Source organism: Simochromis diagramma, unplaced genomic scaffold (genome assembly GCF_900408965.1).
Source record: "Simochromis diagramma unplaced genomic scaffold, fSimDia1.1 OVJJ01000753.1, whole genome shotgun sequence".
In the NCBI taxonomy this organism is placed as follows: domain Eukaryota; kingdom Metazoa; phylum Chordata; class Actinopteri; order Cichliformes; family Cichlidae; genus Simochromis; species Simochromis diagramma.
The window spans coordinates 11,915,268-11,941,821 of NW_024387523.1; the positions used below are offsets into that span (position 1 = coordinate 11,915,268).

Below are 26,554 nucleotides of genomic sequence, written 5' to 3' on the forward strand. Positions count from 1 at the left end.
AACTCTGCTGCTCAACCCACAAATGCATTCTCCAGAAAAATGGCAAACAAACCCATAAATATCAGTGCCTTTATTCATAGAAAGGCTGCATAAAAGCATTTTTTTACAGTGTTGTTTTTATTTAAGGGGGGATAAAAAGACTTTCCAAAGGGATCCCTTTTATTAGCAAGAAGCATTGTTACAACCACGAAATAATTGATCAAAGACATGCCAACTTTATTTTAATGACCGTTTTTCATTTAAGCCTGTAACTCCAGCACTAACACTACTCTCATAAATTGTGGAATTCAGAAATTCAATTTGAGGGGAAAACTAAATAAGTACCTGCATGCCAGTTAAAGTGATTTTTTGTTTAATAAGTCATTGTGAGAACCTTTTTGAAGAGCAAAAGTTATTTAATTTGATTGCACAGAGTTAGGTTAGGATCGGGGTCATTACTGATGCAAATTTAGACCTCACAGAGTTCACTCATTTATTAGTCTAATATAAAAATTTAAGAGAACAGTGAAAAATATCAAAGAGTGGAGCTGCTTGTTTCCTCTAAACAGCATGTCAATTAATTAAGGGGGGAAATTTATAAGCCCATGACTGTCTGTCTGTGAAGTACCTGTAGCTGGCAATGTTTTCAGAGGTTATTATAGTTAACTAAAACTAAACTAAAAACTAAAAATATATGTGAAGAAAACATTTTAGTTAACTAAAATAAAATAAATAGACTGTTAAGGAAAGTTAACTAAATGAAATTATTTTTTCAATTAACAAGTGATATAAAAAAGATTTGTAAAAATATCTTTAGTTTTAGTACTTGTTGACCTTGTAAAATTGGTTATCAAAACTTAGCTGATGAAGCATTGGTGGATGTGTTTATTGAGACTTTTGCCATCTAAACAACTGCTTTTAAAAGGTTTTGTGTGTTTTACTGTAATACCTCTGCTGGTTTTCCTAAATCCTGCCTCTGACATATCTCCTCCATTCAACAAAAGACTAAACTAACGCTGACATTAATAGAAACTTACCAAAACGAGCAAATCTACTCTGGAAATTAACTGAAACTCAACTGAATTTTAAACAAAATGTGAAAACAACATAAAACACAAACTTGCAGCTCTCAACTGAGTGAATGTGAACAGCTGCACCACACTACAGAGGACTGTTTCCATTTCACTGTGTTTCTGTCTAAACTAGAGAAATAAAAAGGGAACAGAAAGAGGAAAACAATTTAAGAAGCACTGTGGGAGCGATGTGTAAACCCTCAAATACAGAACTCTTTCTCCAAGTAAAGCAATCCCAACAACAAAAACTTGATTTTTAAATTCCTTAAGGAGTGGTGCCATCTTTATTGAAGATTCACACTTAGTCATCTCTTTCACATCTTTCTTTCACATCCCATGTTTTCCATTTTCGTAGTTTTCCGTGTTTCCTGTATCCCTCTGGAGTCCCCCATTACTGCCTGCTGGCTTTGAATCCCCTCTCTAATGTTTTTCCATGTCAGTCCCTCTTCTCTACATTTCCTGTCACATTCTTTCAGCCAGCACTCATGCACCTCTTATGCTGTCATGGATGTCATCTACAGAGGGTTGGACGCAGAGATCAGGTAGGCAGGGATCCTGACTCATGTACAGGGGCTATTTCTGGATGACCGGGGGTCGTACAGGGGAGGGGAGAGAGATGGTGATTCACACCTGCACCATCTCAGAGAGGCGGGTGAGAATTATGTTTGCTGCAGGTGTCCTGGGGCCACTCTGACAGACGCTCGTCCGGACATCACACAGGTGTGTAATCCCAAAGGACTTCCAGGACACACCTATTAAGTAGTCTGTGCTGTAGAGGTAAACACACACACACACACAAATACTCAACCACAATTCCTCTGAGTATGTGCGAGACCGCTGACTTCCCATGTGAGACATGTCCTGCCAGACGGAGGTGTGTGATTGACTCGGAGGAAATCTCTGGTCATACCAGTGGAAGCCGGGGACAGATGGAGGTATGGCTCTGTCTCCATGGCAACAGTCTCCTAAAACCCCAGTGAGGGGTGGGAAGCAGACAAACAGGGACAGCTTTGAAAGGCCAGAACTGAATCTGCATTCAAAGAAAATGTTATTTCAAGAGAAATGATTGATTCTGTGTGTGTGTGTGTGTGTGTGTGTGTGTGTGTGTGTGTGTGTGTGTGTGTGTGTGTGTGTGTGTGTGTGTGTGTGTGTACCTGTGTGCCACCATCCTGTAAAACGCATGTTTCAAAAACGCGTCTTCCTGCAAAGCTAATGAAAACATTCCTGACAGTCTTTAATTTTTCTTGTAAATCAGGAGTTTTGGAGTCTGTCAGAGTGGCTTTGCATGATTCACAGTTTAAGTGCAGCCCTCAAGTTCATCCTCTGTCTGAAACAATCTGTCTTAACTCCTTCCTGTTTCTTATTGGCTGTCTAATGCAAACAGCAGGTTTGAACAGCAGGTAGCTGTGCTTTCTGTGCTCACAGCCAGAGCTGAGTGCCAGAGATAACTATATTAGCGATATCCCCTCGTGCTGACGTCATACCCCTTGGCAACTTGAAGCTTCGGCTACTGCCACAGATTTTCTACAGGACTGGGGTCTGGAGACTGTTTAGGCCACTCCATGACCCTCGCATGCTTCTTCTTTAGCCACTCCTTGGTTTTCTTGGTGGTGTGTTTTAGGTCATTGCCATGTCTGGAAGACACCCCCCCCCCCCCCCCCTCCTCAGGAGAAAGGTTCTTGTCCAAGATTTTACAATACATGGCCCCGTCAATTGGTCCCTCAGTGAAGTCGTCCTATACTTTTATCAGAAAACCATCCAAAAACATGAAGTTTCCACCTCCATGCTTGACTTTAAGGATGGTGCATGGAGCTCCAGACTGAGGGTGATTTATGGTCATTTGATATTTTTTCCATTTTTACATAATCAGACCAAGACCTGGTGGTCCTGTAGCTCATTCCAGCCTTGTTCAGTTCTACAATCTTGTGCCTGACGTCCTCGACAGCTCTTTGGTCTCACCCATGGAGGTGGAGAGGTTAGAATGGACAAATTTTACTCTGTGGACAGGTGTGCTTTGTGCACATAAGGACTATATCCCAAATTCATTGATTGTTTGGTTATAATCTGAGGGAGCCCAATTCTGGTGGGTTTGTAGGGGGTCAAATACTTATTTCACTCACTGACAAGCAGTTCAATTTTTAACTTTTATGTAATGAAATTTTTCTGGACTTTTACAATTTTTTGGTTGATATTCTGTTTTTCTCCATTAAAGTAAAACTACCATAAAATTAGCATACAAGCTACAGTGCTATAAGCATTAATATGTTTTTTAATACCTTTAAAAAAAGAGAGATTCGTGAAGAGTAAGAAGAAGACAAAATAAAGAAGGTAAAATACTCTCAAAGCCAATGAAAATGGTTAAGAAAACAAAACTTGTGAATATGATGTACGTAAATAAAATTAAAAGAACTGCATCAACAGCTGAGGTCCATTTTCCATTTGAAAGACTGTGTGTGTGACGGGCTCCGTGCTGCTTGACATCAATGCAGTCACTGCGACCAGCAGGACACATTCAACACTGAGCTGCCAGCCACAGCCGAGTCAGGAGGAGACGGGCGTGGGATTTTTCAAGGAAGGGAGTTAATTAAATTGACTGTCGATGAGAGATTGCTCATTACTGAGCAATGTGTTGGTATGGGGTGGCGCAAAGATGAAAAACTACATATTTGGTCAAACTTTATGAAAGCTGTGTCTACCTGAGATTGTTTTGTAATATAGTATATAATATGTTTTAGTGTTTTGTGTCACACTAAACACAACAATGACATTTTTTGAAATTTAAAATAAATTTTACCTTTGATCAAGTTCAGAGGTGCAATGTAGTGCGCGAGTGTATGAAGCAGAGTCCAAGAAAACAAGAGTGAGGCTTATCAGCTCATGAGCCTGACTTACTGCATCAATGATGAGGTGTCAGCACCACCTTCTGACTTCCTGGAACAAACACTCAACCAGGGAAGGAGGAGATAGGGCCAATCCTGGGGCTGTCACACAAAATAAAACTCAGAAAAAACCTAACATTCCTTAGCTTGATAATAAGAAATCTTTCTAATATAAAAAAAAAACACTTTTAAGTAGAGGCCACAGAGCTAAAAGAAATTGACAGATTCAAAATATAATGGCCTTCATTCAGGGAAAGTCTGCACACTTTCATTGACAAGCTGTACCAGCTGAAGTAAGGTCATGGCTTGAACCTCGCGGCACAGTAAAGCCAGAACCAGTAACTGGAATATAGACATGACTGATTGCGTGTTTACACCTGTGCTTTTGCTCCATTTGACATTTACTTTGTAAAGAAAAATACCCGTTATACTGTCACACAGTCAGCCTGCAGACACAGTCACTGAGGCTGTGTGGACACGAGGCAGGTCGCCCAACTTGTTACCCAATCAGATATGTGATGTTTATATGTTAATATAAACATATAGGTTGATAAAGAAATAAAACCCATTAAACAATATGTTAATAAATATTTATATTTATTATATCATAGTCTATCATCAAGTACTCAGCGGTAGTATAAGTAGGTAATCAAACTTTAAATACTCTGGTGATTATAATTTTACTACACTTATTATGAGGTACTAATTGTAAACTTAAGCATGCTAAAATTAATTGCATATTACGCTCAAACCATTATATACAAACACTGTTACCTTATTTACACCTACATTTACAAACATTTACATCAATTATATGTTAAACATGAATTTTTACATCTAAATGTAAACGTTAATAGTTGAGTTTAAATATTTCATGTAACTTTATTAAATCTTGAATATAAGCGTTACATTTAAACTGAATCCGTATAGAGTAAGATAAATCGGAAATCCTTGTGCATGCGCAGTCGAATTTCCACGAAGCAGTACTGTATTAGTGGAGTGAACATGCTGACGCTGTCCATGTTGTGCTTTTAGGATAACAGAGGTTAGGCCAGCTGCATCAGAGCGCCCTCTAGCCGTGGAGGTGGAGAACACCTGCAAAGAGGTTTTTATACCTGGACCAATGAAAAAATGGAAAAGCTTTGATATTTGTAACAGTCATACATTCAAATTGTAAATAAAAACAAATGACCGGTTTCAATTAAGAGGTGAAAGTAACATTTGAATGCTTATCATGATCTTTTTATACTTTACATCAAATAACTGAGTTCTTTTTAATTAAAAGGCAGGCCAATTTAATTAAAAATAATGATGATTATTTTTATTCTATGTTACTTTTTTAATACTAATTAAATTTAACTTTTTACTTAATTTAATTAAACTGTTTTAATGCAATTTTACCTTACAAAGATATTTGTTTTGTTATATTTTATTGAGTTATATACTATTTTGTTAAGGGTTGCATTTAGTGGGTCATTTGTATGTATAGGGGCGTGAATTTTAATGTACTGTAAAATAGGATTCTTATGACTTAGAACTACTGTGGGGATCGTTTTTTTTTCGGTTTCAGATTAAACTGACCAACACATGCTGGCCACATAGTAATCATTTTATAATAACATTACGATTCCTTTAGTTACTTAATTTCTGTACTTGTATTTGAATCTAGAAACTTTATTGGCACTGATGTTGACAAAGGACTCAGCCCAGACTGCTTTGAGTGTGTCTTTCACGTGTGCCTGAAACAGGCTGTGTTACAGCAGAAAAGCTCGTGGAGCTCAAACGTTCCCTCTAAGCAAACCCACGGGTTCGTGTCAGGGCACCCCTCCATCCCTTTTGGGGTTTTTTTTTTAAAAATAAATTTTATTAAAATTCTGCCTATGCTGGTAAATGAGCCCCAATTAGTTATGATTTGGTTTCTTCCTCCCTTCCTAAAATTCCTGCAACAAGCCCACAATCAAAACAAATCGACCACGCGTGGTTTTCCCGCAGCAATGACGTCACGTCGCCCCTCCCCCTTCCCCGCAAGTAAACAGAAAACATTGAGGAAAGCGCTCGTGTCAGCCGCCACACGCGCGTCCGCTGCGGGAACCGTGCGGTGCAACGAGTAAAGGCGGACATCGGCCTAACGATTCCCGTGTGTTTTCAGCAAAGTTGGGCGATCCGCGGCCAGCTGACCGCCGATGAAGCGATGAAGGGAGAGGCGGAAGTGAAGTCACTTGACAGACCGTCCATGTTATTATTGTTATTTTGGTAGCCCTGTGATGAGACGGGCTGCTGGGGAGCCGTTGGTCTTCGAGACGTCGAGTGTCAACGCTGCCCCAGGCCGCCCCGGACCACCACCACCCTCACCCTCACCTCACTGACCCGGAGTACGGGAGCCTCGCTGGCGGCTCAGGGGGGGAGGTGGAGGCGGAGGAGGAGGAGGGTGTGAAGACCCAGCTTCAGCTCGGCTCCTACACTCCGACCGACCAAAAATAAAACGGCGACAAAAACAATAACCGTCAAACGACTCGAGTGGTTTCTGCGCGGCGTGTAGCTGGGACGTGCCGCCGCAGACATGAACGGTATCACCAAGGGCCGGTTCGAGGTATGACAGAGGGAGTGGACCACCAACGGTTAAAGTGTTTGTTTCTAGCAGACGTGGGAGTCGTGGGCTTGTATAAGCAAAGTGTGTGTGTATATCTCTGTGTGTCTGTTCGTGTGTGTTTGCGTGCGCGCGTGTGTGGTCGACCGTGCTCTGCTCCTAATTTTACACGCAGTCAGGAGCTGAGGCGTTTTGTTGGTCAAGGGTAATCCGAAATCCTGTTGTTGTCCTGCCGCACCACTAGACAGCGACAACATGGAGCTCAGGACTGCGGGACAGGAGGAGGAGGGCTGTGGCTGAGGATAGTCAATATATCAGGGCCGAGGCTGGTTGCCACTGGCGCCTGAGGTTACAGGCTTTCAGAGAGGGGGGGCTGCAGATGGAGAGGATGGATTGTTGTTAAATACACGCAATGAAAACATCTAAAGCCTCCTTAAAATACCTGTGATGGGCAGGTGCCACTACAGGTGGCCTTTGTGTTCAAGAAGTAATAATACTGCACATAGGATGAATGCTGTACGTCTCCAGATCACTTAATCCATATTTACATGCCAATAAAAAGTAAAACCACCAGAGCTTTCAGGGTCATTTGAAGTTGTTGGGTTTTAAAAAATTTTTTAGTTGGATTCATGAGCAAGAGATTAAAAAAATAGTCATACTGCAGACAGTATGTGTGGCACTACTGGGTGTTATTACCCACGCCTGTGCAGCATTTTTGTGCTGTAGCAGTTTGAGTAAAGCAACACATTTGCATTACTTCAGATATTACTGAAAATATGAGCCGTGATTATCGTCTTTTATTAGAACAAAAACTTTGCGGCGGAAATGAGCTTCCTCCGAAGGGTGGCTGGCCTCTCCCTTAGAGATAGGGTGAGAAGTTCGGCCATCCGGGAGGGGCTCAGGGTAGAGCCGGTGCTCCTCCACATCGAAAGGAGCCAGCTGAGGTGGTTCGGGTATCTGACAAGGATGCCTCCTGGGGGCCTCCTGGGGTTGGTGTTCCGGGCATGTCCCACCAGGAGGAGGCCCCGGGGCAGACCCAGGGCACGCTGGAGAGATTATATCTCTCGGCTGGCCTGGGAACGCCTTGGTGTTCCCCCGGATAAGCTGGAGGAGGTGGCTGGGGAGAGGGAGGTCTGGGCTTCTCTGCTTAGGCTGCTGCCCCCGCGACCCGGCCCCGGATAAAGCGGATGAAGATGGATGGATGGATGGAACTTTGATCTGAAAGTTGTGGAGTTAAAAAAACAAGTACATCATGTGTAGTGTAAAACATTATGTTACTAAGTAAACAAAACCAAAGCATCTCCAAGTATTTGTACATTACTTTGTTCATAAACCTTTGCATACCTGTGGTGCAATAATCACCATGTACTGCTGATTTAACACTTATGTACAAACCATAATCATCCCATCTGACTGATTATTAGGGGTGGGGGAAAAAATCGACACTGTGTAGTATCGTGATATTTTGTTTGCTAATAATGTATCGATACAGGGACAGCAGAAATCGATATTTTGTTACAAACAATTTTTTCTCTGAAGTCAACATGCTCTGGAGTCAGAGCATGTTGACTTCAGAGCATGTTGATCCTTTTTCTGAGCAAGAATCCTGACATTCCTTCACTGTCCAAATGTGTTTAACTTTTTTTTTTGGCAGCAATAAACATGACAGTTTACTTATTTTAATTTAAGACATGTTTAATTTTAATTAAGTTTAAAACTTTTTTATTTAATGTAAAATTATATATTTTTTAAATTTACTTTCAAATTCTTCAGTTGCTGAAGGGCCTGTATAGTTTTCATAAATTTCATAGTTCAGAATAGCTATAATTGTACCAGATGGTTGCATTCAGTTAAGTTGGACTAGACTGTAATACAAACCGTTCAGTTTGTCAACAATAGAACTGACTGAAATGAGAGACTGAGTGTGAGACTTTGATATTAGATAAAATGAATATTGATAAAGTTTACCTTTATGTGCAGAATTTAAATATCGCAAAATATTTAAAAAAAAATCGCAATAATATCGTATCGTGCGTTAAGTATTGTGATAATATCGTATCGCGAGTTGTATGGTGATTCCCACCTCTACTGACTATGGCTGCTCATAGATGCGAGATGCTTATCAGGAGTTATTATTCACACATTGCTGAGATGCTTTCGGGGTTGACTTGATGCTACTTGACGCCCTCAGTCAGGTGTTCACATGTTTGTCAGTAGTAGGAACATGTGTGCTGACGTGCGAGTGAATCAGAACAGACGGCGTTAGTAGCGCCCGTGTGTCTGTTGCCATATCAGTGGATTTCTCAGCAGACTTCTAAGCTTCTTAGCATGAACCAGTGTACGGTGGGGAAGCAGGCTGGTGTGTCCAATTGAGAAGAAAGGGGAAGGGGGTCAACTGACAGACGAGTTGGTGATCGAGTCCTTTTTATGGTTTTTGTTGTTGTTGTGTTGCAGGCCTAAAATTGAACGCAACACTCGACCCAAGTCTTAATTTCTTCATGGGTGTCTTTGTTTGACGTGCCACAGGCGTTTTAAACCAGATTTGCATGTTAGGCTTGTTGCACCCTCTCTAGGAATAGTGAGTATGACTTCAGAGAGGAGTTTCCTGTTTGGGAATGGTGCTCTTCCTGCATGGGGAGCAAGGGCACCAGAATGCTGAGGCGGTAACTGATAAGGATGATTATTGGAGTATCAGGTTGTTTTCGAAGTCATTTTACTTGTTTTGACTGTAATGTAAAAGGATGAATTTGAATTTCTGAACATTTTTCAACCCTGATCTCATTACACAGTAAACCATGTTTGTACCACAGAATGATATTATTGTTCTGTGAATGCCCCATGTTAGCGTAATGCTGTGTGGAGCCCAGTGCGTTCCATCATGGCCTCCCTGTGTTCCTCAGAGTGATGGAAGAGAGGTCAAAGGTGAGTGATGTGTTACAGATGTGGTTCGGATTTAAGTCTAAGTTTAGTCCTAAACTATTCCCCCCCCCCCCCCCCCCCCCCCCACAACAGCTTTACAGAGACACTGAGTCAACATGCTGTTTCTTGAAAGGTCAAATTGCCTGCCTGTCAGTCAGTACATGCTGATGTTTATTACCTTGATTTAATCAGGAAGCCCAGCAGAGGCCTGGTCAAAGTAGCAGCCTTCCACAGCAAATACCCATCCACAGGTCTCCTTCACTGCATTCCTTCTAATGCTATTAAATTCACCTATAGATATACGCATGTTTTAAGTTTGCTGTTAGTTTAATGTTACAGTTAATGACAGCATGCTTTACTCAACAGCCTCAGATGAGTGTGTAATGATGCATTATTCAGTACGAGGGCATGTGGGCCTCAGTGATGGCAGTTTTTTCTGGTAAGTGTGTTCAACAACACTCTTGTGTTGTTCCCTTAGCGATGTTAAAGTTCAAACCAGCTTAGTTAATCGTTTGCCGGACCTTGACTGGACCAACTCCCTCTCCTTTTCTTTTTTTTTTTTTTTTTTTTTTGACCCCACTTCCTTCTGAAATGGCCTGCATTTCCTCCCTCCTCCTCCTCCCTCGTCTTCTTCCACTCTGATGACTTTCAGACGTGTTTTTCCAGTACTTCTTGACTGGAGCACGGTTCCTTTGGCTTGCCTTTGTCACTCAGTATCGTCTTCCTCACCTCTTCCCTTTCGTTTTGCTGCTTTCTCTTTCGAGGAGGTTGCGTCTGTCGTCAGGGGGCTAGACTACAGCTGAGACATTTTCAGAATCAACCTTTGCTCATCTCGTGCCTCTCCTCCTATCCCCTTTGTGTTCTCAGATGTCGGTGTTTGTGTTTGCGTGTTCAACAGCAGGGAGTCCCCCCTCATTAGCTACAGCTTCTGAGCCTTTGAGGATAGAAGTGTATCACTGGCAGGATGCGTGTCTGCAGAGGCACAGTGGATGTGGGTGTTTGCCGTAATTTAAATTCATGGCTGAATGCAGCCCACCTGATCTCGAATGTTCTGCCTCTGTTCTTCACACAGAGAGGTTTGACTGGAATCACCTGCGAGTGTGTGTGTGTGTGCGCGTGTGTGTGTGTGTGTCCCACTCAGCAGATGGCCAGACATCCAGCGAGTAGACTAATTGAGATAAGCATGCCAACAAGCTGACCAGGCTAACAGAATTATAAGCTTGTGAGGAGGCGACATGGAAATCCAAATGCAGCTCTGGCATGTTTATTAGCATAGCTTACGGAAGCAGCAGCTGTAAACTGTGCAGGGGTCTATTTCTTTTCTTAAGTATAACAAGCTGGTGAAATAAAATTATGTGATTCCTGGGCTTAGTTTAGCTCTGTTTAGTGTAGCAATCTTGTGAGGATGATAATGTTTTCATATCACTGCACATCAACACACACACACACAAAGACACTCACTCATTTTTACTGTTTGTCTTATCTCTTGACAGGTGTTCTCAAACAGCGATGAAGCCCCCATTAATAAGAAGCTCCCCAAAGAGCTTCTTCTTAGGTAAGAATAATTATACCAGACACACAACATACAACACAACACACCCAGGGACGAGGGCTTAGGTCAGGGTTACTCATTAGCTCAAGCAGCCTGAAACGGTGTGTGTTTGCTCTGCCTCTGTTGGTGGTGTAGGTGCATTTGTGTGTTTAGTATGATGTTTGTCAGCCACCAGCCTGAAATAAGGTTCTTTTAGCTGTGTGTGACCTACAGACCAATATTTTGTCCCACAGCAGCTGCACATGACCCATTAATCTGACATCACTCGCGTAGTCACCCATGTTCATCCTTCACGCTCGTTTATGTGGAATGGAAAGGGTTGCACTTGCATATATCTCTGCTGACACATGACACGCTGTGCACTCTGTGAAAGCTGCATTTTTTGTGTGCATGCGTGTGTGCACGCATGTGTGAAACACTCCTGGGCCTATGCAAACTGTATGTCTCTGTAAGTGAGCTATAAATAGTTTTGTCATAGCTAGTGGGGAATTCCGCAGTGCTCTGCTCTTCTGCTGGTCCATACGCTCTCCCAGCATGCCCATTATGACCAGTGCATTTCCATTGGTGGTCAGAAAAACATGTATTAGTCCTGCACTATGGAGGCCAGATGTGCCCCAGTGTGCTGCAGTAAAAGATTGGAAGAGAGGGCCCCACATTTCATGCCACTACTGAGGCTCATTGTTGGCTGCCCATAATACGCCACCAATTGGTACTGAGTGTGGACCAGAATGTTGCTCTGAGAAAAAACATGACTTTTAGCCACTGCTTTACTCACAAGGGGTAACCACATAGTTAATTTGGTAGAGATACTCTTCCTGATCCAAACCCCAAATGATTTATGTCACTTCCCAAGCTTGAACCAGCGATCTTTTGTTAGTTAGTCAAAATGTGTAGTTTCACTTCCATTTTACTGAGGTTTTGAATCAGTTGCTTTCTAACAGCCACATATTTCGGACAGTGTAATAAAAAATATTCTGTGGGTCATGTTCTCCACAATAGTCATATCTGCCTGTATGTTGTTTGGCGCATTATTGATAATGAACAATGCGGGCCCACAGTGGATATATGTGGGCAAACTATGGGGCTGTGTCGGGGAGGGCAAATCCACACTTATCCCATACGAAGCCCAACTGAGTGTACCCGCACAGGGCCAAACGCAGTTTTGCCCTCTGGGGTCCTTATATAAGTTTTCATTGGGCAAGCTATAGAAAACCCAAAGGCCCACAGAATACCATTATAGGGCCCAGAGGGGCAAAACTGCAATGGACCACACAGGCTAACCTACATAGAGCCTACATGGGTTTTCTGTGGGAAACCCCATAGTCAGTATCCCAATAGAAAACCCTTAATAGGGGCCCCAAAGAACAAAACACCTGCCAGACCTGTGTGGGCACACCCAATTGCCCCACAGCTCATCCACAATTACACAGCTTGGGCTCGCACCAGCATGTTTGCAGGGTTAGTGATCTGAATAAGCTGATGTTAAGGGCTACATTTTTTTAGCCTTTCTGGTTTATGGTTGGTCGTCCATACATTTTCTTAAAAAATTATCCAAATTAGGTCGCAGTGGTTGCTGGAACCTCTCCCAGCTGTCATGGAGTGACAGGCAGGGTACACCATGGGCAGAGAGCCAAATGTGCTCACATTCACGCCTGTGGTTAATTTCTAATTACAGATTAACCCAAGATGCATATTTTATAACGACTGCAGTATGCCACCATGTGTTACACGTTGGAAAATATGCAGCTCGAGGAGTAGTGGCTATTTATTTTGTTAATTTGTGTTCTTATTAGCGTTGCCGTTTATGTACAGAGCATCACTAGCGAGCAAGCCTGAATTGCCTGTGCAGCAGTCTGCGTCTTAGTGGGTGCACTTGTAAACAGCCGTTATGTAGGCCAGCGCAGCGCAGATATAAACTGTGAAAACTGTGTGACATCCAAGAACCCTGTCTGACAGACAAGCCCCGGAGAGGGAGCGTTCGGGGTGGTTCACGGTCCTCTTACCCAGAAGCACTGACTCAGCACCCTCTCCACTACCACTAAATTCATGTCTGAGTTGTTGCCATGACAACCAGGCCCAGACTTTATGGCGAAGGCTCGACTCTCCCTTTTCTAGCCATGCTTGAAGGGCCGGGTGACAACAAATGGGAGTGTGCTTCATGAAAATCCTGTTATGTGCCTTGTCCGAAAAATAGGGACACCCAGGCAGGATCTGATAGAGTGATCCAAGGCTTTTCTCTTATTTCGTGCTCTGCATTCAAAGGTGCCCTTATTGCTTTCCTGTGTGTAGTAAAGTGGAAAAAGATACCATGCTCATGGTGTTGTTGCTCTGAATTTGTCTGTATTATGTCACGTCCTTCACTTTCTTTTGTGTGTCTTATGAGGAAAAAGTCCATGTCAGTCCTACCCTGCCGGTAATATGATCTATCTGTGTTCAGCAGTCTCTCTCAGCTGGTACCAATTACAGACTTCAGATAGGTTAACAGGACTCACCAAATCAGATTGACTGATTGCTTCGCTGTGAGTGTGAGTAACCGAGTTCTTCTGTGGTTACTAAGAGGCCTTTCTCGCACACATAGTGGAAAGTCAGATTGTAGTTGATTAAAACGGGCAATCAATCATTGGTCAGCATCGCGGCCATTAACCAGTTATTAGGAAGGAGATCAATGTGTACGATCAACTTGATTGGTCGGCCCCTTGGGTGCCAGCAACTTCTCCAGGATCTGTGTACCCTGCGTGAGAGTGCATGGAAGTTGCATATGCGTTGCTTTGTCAATTGTATGATGTCTGTACTCTGTGACACCAGACTCTTGTATAGATTATACAGACTCGTCCTGACATGCCCTGGCCTAACACACATCAAAACACACAGCCTTTGTCCGTGTCTATTTGAAGGAAACAATGGCCAGCTCCTGTTTCCTAGGGTTAAAAGGGCAATCAGACCCCAGCTGCACTCAAAACTTTGGCACTAACAGCTCTCTTAACACCTCAGATTTTCTAAAGATTTTCCCTTTAAGTCACTTCTGTGAGATTTAACAGACCGTTTTATCACAAGAACTGACAGGAGGTATTTGGCTTTGTTGTGTGTGTGTGCGCGCATGTGTGTGTGTGTGTGTATGTGTATGTGTGCCCTTCTATACATGCTCATACTGTATCTCTGTCTGTACCGGCCTTTTGGTGGCCTTGCTTGTCTGAGTGCCAGAGATTACTCATTGGCAGATTAATGGATTGAGCTGACCCAGTAGCCTGCTGCATGTGGCCCTTTGTGGCTGACCAGCCCATAGCTCAAACACTGCCTGTCTATGGGCCTACCAGCCAAACACCACAGATTGTTCTGTTCCCTACAGACATAAGAAAAAAAAAAAACATACTTTCACTAGCATCAAAGAAAGAATAAGGTGTTCCAGCATGTGCTTGAGCAGAGCTCCTTATCTGAGTGTGATCATATGATCACTAATATGAGAAAACCTCATCCTCCTCTTTGTCTCTCTTTCTAGAATATTCTCCTATTTAGATGTGGTGACACTGTGCCGGTGTGCCCAGGTGTCCAAGGTAAGCGCCTCCCTTTCAACGCCACACCCTAATTAAGACCTTACTATTAAAAAGGAGGTAAATCTGGTTTGTACTTACTGAATTCTCTGGGAAAGTGTATAATATGGTGCCCTCTGCTGGCTCTGTGTAAAGGGAACCACAGTGAACTGCAGCTTAAAGTGATTTATAAAATGATCTGTGTGAATTATCGTTACAAGCCACTGACTGAATGCAGAGCTTTTGGGGCAGCCTCTCATACCACAGCTTCAAATTAAACTTTTATTACCTGTGACAAAGCCCAAGGAAGGTTTTCTTTTGCTATGTAACATGTAAACAAAACAAATGTTATTATAAAGGCAGTTTATCTCTTTCCTGTTGAATTTCATGTTTTGTTTTTTTTTTACATCGGACTATCTTTAATTATGTAACTTCTTCAGTTTACAAAGACGCCAAAGAGAGAGGAGCAGGAAACCCTCACATTAGATAGGACAAGGACTGACAGTGGAGACTGTTGATGTGCACACAAACCCGTAGCTGCATGATGATTAAAAAAGTCACAGTTCACCTTCTTCCACCTCTGTCTGACCCATTTTTCTGTCTCTTTGCTCAACCTGTCTGTCACCCTCTCAGGCGTGGAACGTCCTGGCCCTAGATGGCAGCAACTGGCAGAAGATCGACTTGTTCAACTTCCAGACGGATATAGAGGTGAGGGTCGTGTTCATGAGAGGAAAAAAAGGAGCGAAGGGTTCGGGTTTTGAGCATTTCCTGCGTGTGTGTGTGTGTGTGTGTGTGTGGACGTGAGAGCTTGTTGAGTAGCATTATCTAGTCCAAGGCTTAGTGCTGGGTCAGTAGGCTTTGGTGCCGACTGTGACGTCACAGCTGATCCCCTGTCCTGTAGCCCAAGTCATATTACTCTCTCTGTCTGTCCGTCCGTGTATCCCTCAGGGCCGGGTGGTGGAGAACATTTCAAAGCGCTGTGGAGGCTTCCTGAGGCAGCTCAGCCTGAGGGGCTGCCTGAGCGTTGGAGACGCCTCAATGAAGTGAGAATACATTGACCCTCTGACATGCACCGTTATAATAAACGTGCTTCTGCTTTGATTTTTAGCAACAAACATCCTTTTGTTGGTTTGATTACTTCCGTTTCGGTCCCTGTGTGATTATATTTAAAGTTTTAGCCGAGTGTGTGCGTCTTCATTCCCAGGGGACCCTTTAATTTTCTCTTTGCTCACTGCAAACATACAAAAAACTAACAAAACAAAAGAAAACCCCACGGGTGTTTAACTTTTATATCTTTCTGAGATTGTTGGATCTCATAATGTATTTCTATCATCTCTGTAAGCAGCAGATTTAACCGATACTTTCTCTTCTTTGCAAAGCAAGGCTTTTTTTCTTTGTAATAGAAACTTGTGAAAACGTCAGAAAGAAGTCCCTTCACCTCACTTCTTCCATGCTTCACCTGTTTCCCAGGACTTTTGCTCAGAACTGCAGAAACATCGAAGTGTTGAACCTTAACGGCTGCACTAAGATCACAGACAGCACCTGCCTCAGCCTCAGCAAGTTTTGCTCCAAACTCAAACACCTAGATCTCACTTCCTGCGTGTCCGTCAGCAACCACTCCCTCAAGGCCCTCAGGTAGCACCAGCACACTTGTTTTCGCTGCGGTATTTAAATCACAAGGGCTCACATGTCTTTAACTTGATATTTCTCTTTTATTGTGCAATGTGTGCGCATGCTCAGTGATGGCTGCAGAATGTTGGAGACGTTGAACTTGTCGTGGTGTGACCAGATCACGCGTGATGGCATCGAGGCCCTCGCTAGAGGTTGCGCTGGTTTACGAGCACTGTTCCTCAGAGGCTGCACACAGGTACGCACATTTATTTTCTTTATTTCAGGTTATTTTATGCCTTCTTTGGCCCTTTTAAAAGTAGTTCTACACCTTTTTATAATCAATTATCATATTATTACAAAAAAGCCCACCTATTCATTATACAGTGTTAAAATAAAGCCTTTTAAAAAGACCTAATGGGATAAAAATTTGCTTGTTTCTTGGTATATTCTTTTCCTGATGCCTGTGTAGAACTAAAATGTGATCAGCTGTTTGTTTTTTTTCCACATGAACTGAATCTAGTCTAGAAAGTGAAATTGGGGTTCATTTTATTTTATTTTAAATGAGTCGTTCACCCGTATGGTTAGGTCTAGGAGTATTTGGACAATGACACCATTTTTTTTTCTGTCATTATCCAAATACTCTGTACATCATCACAGTGGATTTTAAGTCAAACAGTCAAGATGTGATTGAAGTGCAGACTTTCAGCTTTAATTCTTTAATGAAAAACATTAATAGTATTAATAGTTTAGGAATTACTTATGTTTCACACCCAGTCACTCATTTTCAAAAGTAACTGAATGAACTATTATATTTCTAAATATTAGGATTGTTTTTTAATACTTGTATGTGAATGGCTGCCTGCACTAGATGCTCTCTGCCTTCGGTTTTGCATTTAATAACTGAAAAGCTGCTCTGCTGGGTGGAGATCAGGTGACTGAGATGGCTACTGAAGAATATCCGATTTTGATTGTTGATTTGGCCTCTCCTGAAGTTGTTGCTGTCTCTTATAGGTTTATTTTGATTTTCAGCTTCATGAAATTCTCCTTGAAAATAAATAAACTTTAAACTTTAAATAAATCTTTTTGGACCTTATATTGAGAATTCCAGTATAAAGCTGCAAAATGCAACTTCAACACTTAGATTCAGCTCTTATGTGTTTATTTTGTCATGGAATAATGAGTGAACAGGCCTCACCTGTCCACGAAAATCTTTGTCAGTTAACTGTCCAATAACTTCCGAGCCTCTGAAAATGGGTGGGGCTGTATACAAACCTCTTTAATTTCCAACACTTAATAAATACTTGTTTTAAACCCCTTAAATTAAAGCTGAAAGTCTGAACTTCAGTCACATCTTGATTGTTTCACTTTAAATACTTTGCAGTTGTCTACAGAGTCAAAATACTTGATACTTGATTAATTTTTTTTTTTTAACCCAGCTGGACGACGGAGCATTGAAACACCTTCAGAAACACTGCCCAGAACTCACCACCATAAATATGCAGTCTTGCACAGTAAGACAAACATTTGGTTGTTGGAAGCGGAGCGGGAGCAACTGATAATAATGCATGACTAAGGCTCTGCATGCCTTTTGCGTTTTTGTAATCAGTTTTTTTTTTTTGTTTTTTTTAAATGTCTGTTGCCTCCAGCAAGTAACGGATGAAGGTTTGGTCAGTCTGGGCCGAGGATGCCACAAGCTGCAGAACCTCTGTGTTTCTGGCTGCAGTAACATCACTGATGCCTCTCTCACTGCACTGGGTCTCAACTGCCCCCGACTTAAGTAAGAAGCTCACACACCCGTCTCACAACATTTCTCAAACATCCAAGAAATATGACTGCTGTTGCTTCCAAAAATAGTGTACAATCATATCTATTTGAGGCTCTCAACTAAATTTAGCTATTAAAAAACAAATCATGCAAAATATTAGACGTTTTGTGCACAAGAAGTCTTATATTTTACACCTGTTGACCAACCCAGTGTGTTCTCCAGTGATCTTCAGTATTCCTTCCTCACACTAGCTGTTTAAAAAAACTCTTCCCAAACTTCGTGTCTGTCTGTCTAAGGATCCTTGAAGCTGCACGATGCTCCCATTTTACGGACGCTGGGTTTACTGTCCTGGCCAGAGTAAGTTCCATTTTGCTGTTTTGTTTATGTTTTCTTATCTGCTTTAGTTATGCCAGCCGTGTTCTGAGTTCAGTTAAAAACTTCTCTCACAAAACCTTTTGTTTGTCTTCACAGAACTGTCATGAGCTTGAAAAAATGGACTTAGAAGAATGTATTTTGGTAAGAACATTTTAGTTCCCTCATCTACTCCCAAGATCATACTTCATCATACATGATTTTTGTCAAATGACGTTTGGCAAAAAGTAGAAGTTGTGACATAGAAGACGTGACAGAGTTCTGGGACTGAGAACGAGATATGATCATGATATCACATGTTTGCTAATGCTTGAACTGATCCTCTCAGCTGTCCCCAGACATGTGAGAACAGTACATTAATCAAGCTTGGCCTGTCCTCAGGTGACAGATAACACCCTGGTTCAGCTGTCAATCCACTGCCCTCGGCTTCAAGCACTGGTAAGCAAACAATGTCTGATACTGTATCAGCTTTTTTCTCAGCCCGTCTTCGTTGCTGTGTGTGGTTTAATCTTTCTATTTGCGCATCTTTAACCCGATCTCCTGCACCTTGGGCAGTCCCTGTCACATTGCGAGCTTATCACAGACGATGGCATCAGAGCTCTGAGCAGCAGTACCTGCGGCCAAGAGCGCCTCACCGTGGTAGAGCTGGACAACTGCCCCCTCATAACTGACGTGACCCTCGAGCACCTGAAGACCTGCCACCGTCTGGAGCGCATCGAGCTCTACGATTGTCAGCAAGTCACTCGGGCGGGCATCAAACGCATCAGGGTCAGTGGGCATGAAGGGAAAATACATGCTGCTTTTCAGCTCTCGTTGGGGATTGGAGCGGAGCTTTAAAAGAATCGCTCGACATTTTGAAAAATGTGCTTGTTAGCATTCTCGCTGAGAGTTAGATGAAAAAATCAATACTACTCTCACTCATGATGTACACAAGCGGGCTGCATTTCTAAAAATATTTTACAGAAGGCAGTCCTGAGCATGTGCTTTTTCCTTGTCTTTCTGTTTTGTTTTGGGATTTATTATTTTTTTTTATTCGGGAGGGGTTTGTACATTTTTGGTCTTTTGTATTAACACATCTCTCCCGCATACAGGCCCACCTTCCAGAGATCAAAGTCCATGCCTACTTTGCCCCCGTGACACCCCCTCCCTCTGTACATGGAGGTGGCCAGCGTCTGTGCCGCTGCTGCATCATCCTCTGACAGTGGAGGGCCAGGGGGGGCCACCTCTGTCTACAGGTCCTGCTGCTATGAGAAGGGGGCTGATGTCGGGTGGGGGGTGTGGGGTGGGGGAACTGGGGTAGGCATAGGGGAGAGAGGGGGCTGGACCCACTCACTGCTCCTGATCACTGATCAAAACACTGACTGATTGCCGCTGATCCCTGATCAGTTGAACCCGCCCCTTCTCTCTCCTCTTGCTCACCGATCAGCAGTGCAGCAGCCCTCCGTGTGACGGTGTGGCAGGGTGGAGGAAAGAACACGGATGGACGGAGTTTTTCTCTTTTTCTCTCTCTGTCTCGTGCTCTCTTTCTCATCGTGAAGACCAGAACAGGTTCTCCATTCCACTCTGCTCTCCCTCACATCTCTGACTTCCCACCTGCGGGGGTAAAGGACTGAATCTGGACAGCTGCAGGTGGGGTGGGAGGGTGAAACGGTGAAACTACAGTGCTTCATGTTCAAACTTTAAAAAAAAAAAAAAAAGATATTTTCATGTTGGACACTCTCTGTGGAGAGGTATCATCTCAGCTGATCACATGACACCTCTACACGACCATCCTGTGATTCATTCTGCTTCGACCAATAGACGCACAGCACGGAGGAAGTGGAGCGCTGCACTGTGGGTAAAATCCACAGATTCTTCTGGATACGAACAGTGAAGCTCTGGCACAGCTGGCTCAGCTTTGCAGTCCTGGAGAAAAAAACAAAAAAACAAAACAAAACAGGAAGTACAAAGTGGAACATGTGACATATTTGTGCATCTGGGAAACCTCTGTTGACATTTTAATTCTGTTTGTACAGAGAATGTTTTGCAATGGAGAGGGGGAAAAAAGATTTATGGCAACTCACTCAAAAATTGGGGAAAGCCAATATTTTTTTTTTCGTTTGGTTTCTTTTTCAGTGCTTATTGTAATTGTCCATGCCTGTCTATTCAGAGAGGAGGATACGCTTGTGTTTCTTTTTGAGATGTAAAAGGAAAAACTGTTGCTGTGTTACAAAAAAAGGACCTATGATTCAGACCCTTGGTGTCTAAAAGCATTATATTGACACTGTATGCTGCTGGGATGAGTGGCCTCTCCCGTGTACTGCGCGGATACGTTAGCTCGCAGGCCCTTATCCAATCCTCCTGTCAGTAGCCCTTGTGGTCTAGCTTCTACTCTACTACTTAAGCATTTGTTTACAACCTCAATTAGGTTAGCGGCCACAGACTAACTTGTTTACATGAGTAGGTTTCCAGTCCCACTGTTATTCAGACAGCTACTAAACTGATTCTGAATAGGTTAGTAACACTGATACAACTGTTTTTAAACTGGACTGTGACACCCACTATTCAGATTTATGCTGTGTGTGTCTGGATCAGGGCTGACGCTGGTGCAACTTTGCTTCAAAAGCAAAAAGGAAATTTGTTTAGAGATAATAAGTATGAGACTGTGAACAAAGGCACCTCAACTTTATTGACAATCACATGAATTTATGTACTTGGAGGTTAATTTAGTCTAGCTTTGTGTAAATGTTAATTTACAGATGATGTAGAAACATAAATGAATTGGCTGTCATCAAGACTTAAAGAATCATGTGAGTAGTAATTTGCAATTAGTTTGTTATACAGGTCTGGTGGAACTTGCCAGTCTATGTATGTAATTGATCCCTGACAAATTCTGGTTCATCTAATCCTACAAAACATATGTTATGGGGTAATTTGAAAAGCAGAGATTGGAAATCCCGAAACACCCCACAAACCAACAGCTAATTTTACTGTATACACGCACCTCTTTAGATCAACAGGATTTCAACATGATGTCTCGTCATGCCTGATTACACACGTACGGGGCATGAACACCATCATTTCACGCACTGAAAATGCAACAAAACAAAAGCAGCTTTTAATATCGTGTTAAACAAGAGACTGATAAGTGTCGTGTAGTGCCAAGTGCTCAAAGACTGGGGAGACTGGCAGGACAATGGATAGGACTGAAACAAGAGAGACCAGATGGAAAGGTCAAGGAAGACTTGGATGGATTTGAGATACATAGCTGACTCGACTGGCTGTGATACTAATGCCCTGTTTGACAGCTGTTTTAACAGTTTTATGTTTAAGAAAAAGAAATAAATTTAAAAAAAATAAATAAATAAAGGTGACTAATAGTAACTGTGCTTTGTCTCTGCAGTGTGAGATTTTGTTTTTTATCTGAAAGACCTACTTCATAGTAAACTGCTGCAATTTGAATAGAGACTGTGCAGCCGTGACGCCGCTAGATGTCAGCAGAGGGCCGTGTAGACAGCGGACACGCCCACACGTAAACAGTAATTTTGTTTATCGCTTTCTAGAACAGAGAATAGAATTTAACCAGCCACAATCAATGACAATATATCTTAAGTTAATAAGCGTATATATTTCCCTATTTTGGTACGGATGTGGTTCACAGGGCACTTGTTCATTTTACATTTTACATCAGGCATTATGCAGGCTGGCTGTGCAGTGCCCGAAGACCCATCGGCCTGATCGTTGATCGGTTGCGCCTCCTGGTGAACTGCAGTCCCCGGCAACGCGCAGCTTTCAGCGCCTAATAACTGCTTTAACGGCAGCAGCGATTATTCTTGGGTTAAAGAGAAATCAGAGACCCCTGGACTGGAGCTGAACTCTTTTTGTGGAAGTTTGGTGCAACTTTGCCCCGGACGGAGCTGACCGTTGAACGCCTTTAAAGCCTGCGGTCATGGAATAGAGCAGCGGACTGAGGCCTGCGGATAACTGACGGTAGCTAGCTGAGCTAGCTTTTGTGAAGCTGTCCATATTTGTTTGGGTGGCCGTGCTAGCTTTCTATGTGCTATTTTTGTTAGCATAACAGCCAAGCATATTTGCTATTTTTTTTCTGATGAGGTTATATTAAAGGAACCGGCTGAGGACCACTGCGGTTATTCGTTTCCCGAAGTTTCGCCAAGTTTAAGTTCCCTCTGAGTTAACGGTATCTAATAAGGAAACCAGCCAGCTTCGTCTTTGTCGTAACGTATAAAGTGGAGGGATGATTTCTATGCTACATTGATCTATACATATATATATATATATATATTACAAGGGATTTTACGTTGATGACTAAACATCAGTTAGAGGCAGTCCAGACTGCACGGTGTCTCTGTCCCTTGAAGGGTTTACACTTCGCAGCTCGAGTTCTTTGCACCCCGTCCCACCGACCACTGTCTCCTGTCTCCGGCCGGCTTCAGAGGCTGGCCGCACGGCACTGAGTGCCCAATGGAGGAACATGACAACATGGACTATTTTTACCAGCAGGTACTGCAGAAAGATGTTACCCGCAGGTTGCAGGTCGGACAGGACCTTATTGACTATCTGAACGATCCGCATCGCTCCCCGGACGTAGAGCAGGACAAACCCCGGCTGGACAAGACTATAGACGAGTTAACGGGATGGGTGAACTCCAGCAATTTCAAGGTGAGAGAGCTTGAGCTGTCATCGTATGAGCCATTCCTTCGGCCTGTTCATGAATTGTTTTCCACTGGTTTGCCTGGTACCTGGGAAGAGACAGCACTGACATTTACTTAGATATTTTTCAAAAGATGATGTAAAACCTTTTAAAAACCTGTTAACGATATGAAGAAGACCCAAGTCTAATGTTTTGAGGTTAATGTGTGCCCTGGAAAATTCAAACAAAAGCGCTGGCAAGAAGCAGAAGGCTCTGTGATTCTTTATGACATCCTAATCCTGGAGCACAAGAGTCAGACATCTTTAAATGCAACCCAAGCATTGAGGAGTGCTTTTGAGGGGCATTCCTGTGGTTTGTTGGGTTTGTGCTGCTGTTTTGGTTGTGTGTGTCTGTGTTAAGGAGACCCATTGTCAGGACGGCAGACTGCTGGAGCATTGGATGGGATGGGGGAGGGGTTGGGAGATTCATTGTTATGATCCATGTTTTATTTTCTCTCTCTCTCCTTTGATCTCCTCTCTCTTCAAGATTTTCTCAGTATTCTCCTTATTTAAGTCCTGGATTTTGTGTGTAATGTGCTGGTTTGCAGACAGAGTTAGGAATGTGCCATTTCTGCCAGCACATCACACCAGTCCAGACAGCAAGTCATAACAGCTGGAAATCCCTTTTAAAGCCATGCTGCAGTATTACTCTCGAGTCGCTTTTTGGACTGATTAGTTTCATCTGCACTGATATGCAGGACTCAGAAAGTCTGTATGAGTGTGGAAATTGTGTGCTCAGCGTAAGGAAGCATCTGAGCCTCTGGAAGAGAGTTTTAATTTGACGACACCCAGCTAGAGAAAGAAAGTGTTCTGGACTTTATTGTCATTTTGGCCTTGTGATCTTTTAAACAAAACTTTTAATATTCATTTCTGTTTAGTACCATGGAAACTTTAGGAATAGTGAAATCGGTATTGTGAGAAGCACTGTACAAAAACAGCTGTGGAGTCTTCACCAATTGTCCGCTTAGTATCCCTGTTAGATGTTCAAGAAGAAAGCTTTTTATAAGCTGAATTTTTTGCTATTGTTAAAAATTCTGAAGAGAAATGCTCAGTGAATGGTTTTGCATGGTGCTATAGCCTTTTTTTATCTCCTGTGGCTGTGATAAGCTAACATCTTTCTTTGTTTAGGTTTGTTCTTTTATGTAGATGACACAGCCAGTAACTCGAGCTCAGATCAGTCACTTTGCACTGATGTGCAAGTGAGTTGGGAGCTCCAGAGGCCTTCATACAGCAGGCTTTTAGCGATGCTCATGATCTCTGTTGGGTAGAAGGCCTTAAGCTGTAAGCAACATGCTGAGTCAGCAGTTGCGGGTGGGGGGGGGGGGGGGGGGGGGGGTGATAAAGAGTTGAAGAGAGGAGATGAATACAGGAGGCATTTAAGGAAACAAGAACTAGAGTCAGACACAGGCTAAGCGTGAGTGGAAAACACAACTCAAGACCTACAAATACATTTCAGAGATCTTTCAGGCACAAAGAGTGTCACACTCAAGTGCCTCTTAGTAATGGAAAAAATATTCTGTTTCTTGGCTGTGTTTGTGTGCCCTTCACTGTTTCCTTTTCTTATTGATCAGTTCAATAATGTATCCTCGCCTCCCTGCCTCATCTGCTTCTTTTCTGTGTGTGTGTGTTTGTGTAGACAGAACAGGAAATCAACTTTGCTTACAGAAGAGTACAGAAGCTAGAGAGCCTATAGAAGAGAGAATATTAATATTGCATGCTGCCTTTATGGAGAGCAGGTCCATATGACCCATCACTGCTCAAACTGATCCACACTCCTCTGTCCAAACACTTTGAATTGTGTCTAATGGAGTGTAAGAGATGCCACACACTAAAGCTTGCGTTATAAGATAAGAAAAGCTTAATTTATCCCAACTTTGTGAAAATAAAGTTAAGCACAACAGGCAAATATGTTAAATAGGTGGAATAGCATGTAGCTAAAATTAAAATACTATATGGTAAACAAACATCTCGATAAGATAAACAGATACAGTAAAATAAGTATACATTTAAATATAATAATAATAATAATAATAATAATAATAATAATAATAATAATAATAATAATTAATAATATATTATATCTACTTATGATTTACAGTCTATGCTTTAGGATAGATGCCTATAGAAACATAACCACAGTCTACAGTTAGAATAAGGAATGGTATATGGTAATATTTAAGTGATACCTGTGTCATTATCAGTTCTGCTTATAGGTCATAGGGAGCAGACCTACACAAGCAGTGACCTATGGGCCTGAGACATGTTACTGATGTGGACCTCAAGAGCATGTTTGTGGTGTTTGTGTATTCAAGATGCGTTATCTGACGATTAATGTGGTTTGCTGTGTGATCAGTTGTGTTAGCATACAGTTTTCCAGGTTTAATAAATGAAACTGTGGACTCGTCTAAGAAATAAGTCCAGAAACAAGCGAGTGATTTTTCTTGTGGAAATTTGGAGATTTATGATTCAGATCCCTACTTGGCGCTGTCCACTTCAGTGTCACCATATTCAGATTTTTTTCTTTATTGTGCAATAAAATTATTTTTGTGTTGGCTTCTTCCTGCAGGTGCTTCACAGGAAACACCGTCCAGTGAAGGGAATTGAACGCCGCTTTTTTGTGGGAAGCAGCTGCAGGAACTGTTGAACTGTAGTCTATAACAGTAGCTTGGCTCTGAGGGGCAGGATCAGACAATGGTCTAAATCTGCTTCTGGTCCTTTTCTTTATTCTTTATAATCACTGGATTAATGGTTCGGAGTAGAGCTGCAGTTGCTTATTAGCTTGGTCATATTCCGATACATATGCGGTATTTTCTATTGCCTTACCACTGTTCTCTGTTAAGAATTCATGTTATAATAAAAATGTAACTCGACCAGTGTGAGAAGATTCTAGAGCCAGCTAGTTTTGAGTATCTGTGCTTGATAAATAACTGAAACATTCATTCATTTACCAAAAATTGTGAGCAGTTTGTTTTCTATTAACTGTCTGTTCTATAATCATATGGTTTGAGTGTCTGTCTTTATTTCTCTGTGAGCGTTGGACACTTTTTTTTTTTTCTTCTTCTTCAATCAAACACTCACTTTAACCCTTACTGGAATCCAGAGTAAAACCTGTACCTGGTATGCGTATCAGCAGGCTAAGCAGGCTGGGCCTTCACAAAGAGCCATTCATACGGCACTAAATATATTTGCAGTTTGTTTTTTTTTCTTTTCTCCAACATACCTCAGCTCCCCCGTCATTTTGAATCCTGTAATCTGGAGATACAGAAAATGTGTTGGTGTTAGTGCTACTAAAAACATGCACATGGTTTATTGTATAGGGTTTTTAAGTATTTTGAGGCCATACCTGACTTGAAACTTCTCAGAAATTAGGCTTTTTTGTTTCTCCAGCATTTCCTCATGTCAAGTCCCTTCCTTCTCTCATACTCTGTCTTCTCCTCTGTCTCTCCCATTGAGGATGCCATATGGTTATGGGCTCCAAGCTCGTTGGGGTGCTGAGTGGAAGAGGGGGATGGGAGGCCCAGGGGCTGTTTCCATCCTTTACCGTTTTCGTCTTTTTCCTGGTGTTTTTCTTGTCTTTGCCACCCTCTTCCCTGTAAATTAG

At 42.4% G+C, this 26,554-nt stretch overlaps 2 protein-coding genes across 37 annotated transcripts in view; both read left to right on the plus strand.

Moving 5' to 3' along the window:
- Nucleotides 1–5,952: 5,952 nt before the first annotated feature.
- fbxl2 (F-box and leucine-rich repeat protein 2) lies at nt 5,953–19,529 on the plus strand. Its single transcript, XM_040020606.1, has 14 exons — nt 5,953–6,521; nt 10,931–10,992; nt 14,486–14,540; nt 15,150–15,224; nt 15,465–15,559; nt 15,987–16,151; nt 16,257–16,383; nt 17,564–17,638; nt 17,774–17,904; nt 18,189–18,249; nt 18,364–18,408; nt 18,646–18,702; nt 18,820–19,032; nt 19,356–19,529. Exons 1-14 carry the CDS (start codon nt 6,492–6,494, stop codon nt 19,461–19,463), a joined length of 1,299 nt encoding a protein of 432 aa, XP_039876540.1. The 5' UTR covers nt 5,953–6,491; the 3' UTR covers nt 19,464–19,529.
- A 2,328-nt stretch (nt 19,530–21,857) lies between these two features.
- The window catches only part of clasp2 (cytoplasmic linker associated protein 2), a 61,219-nt gene continuing 56,522 nt past the window's right edge, over nt 21,858–26,554 (plus strand). For 10 of the 36 annotated variants that reach the window (XM_040020565.1, XM_040020566.1, XM_040020573.1 and 7 more), the window contains exon 1: nt 21,861–22,923. In XM_040020565.1, coding sequence (XP_039876499.1) covers nt 22,726–22,923 — 198 coding nt within the window. In that variant the 5' untranslated portion in view covers nt 21,861–22,725. Of the gene's footprint in view, nt 22,924–26,554 lie in introns of all 36 variants that reach the window. The other 26 variants (XM_040020560.1, XM_040020554.1, XM_040020569.1 and 23 more) reach the window with 7 other exon arrangements.

Bases quoted from the DNA above. Each gene is read 5' to 3' on its own strand.
- fbxl2 (XM_040020606.1), top strand. From the start codon at position 6,492: ATGAACGGTATCACCAAGGGCCGGTTCGAG. The intron at 15,225-15,464 runs GTGAGGGTCGTG...TGTATCCCTCAG, and splicing joins ACTTCCAGACGGATATAGAG to GGCCGGGTGGTGGAGAACAT. The intron at 17,639-17,773 runs GTAAGACAAACA...TGTTGCCTCCAG, and splicing joins TAAATATGCAGTCTTGCACA to CAAGTAACGGATGAAGGTTT.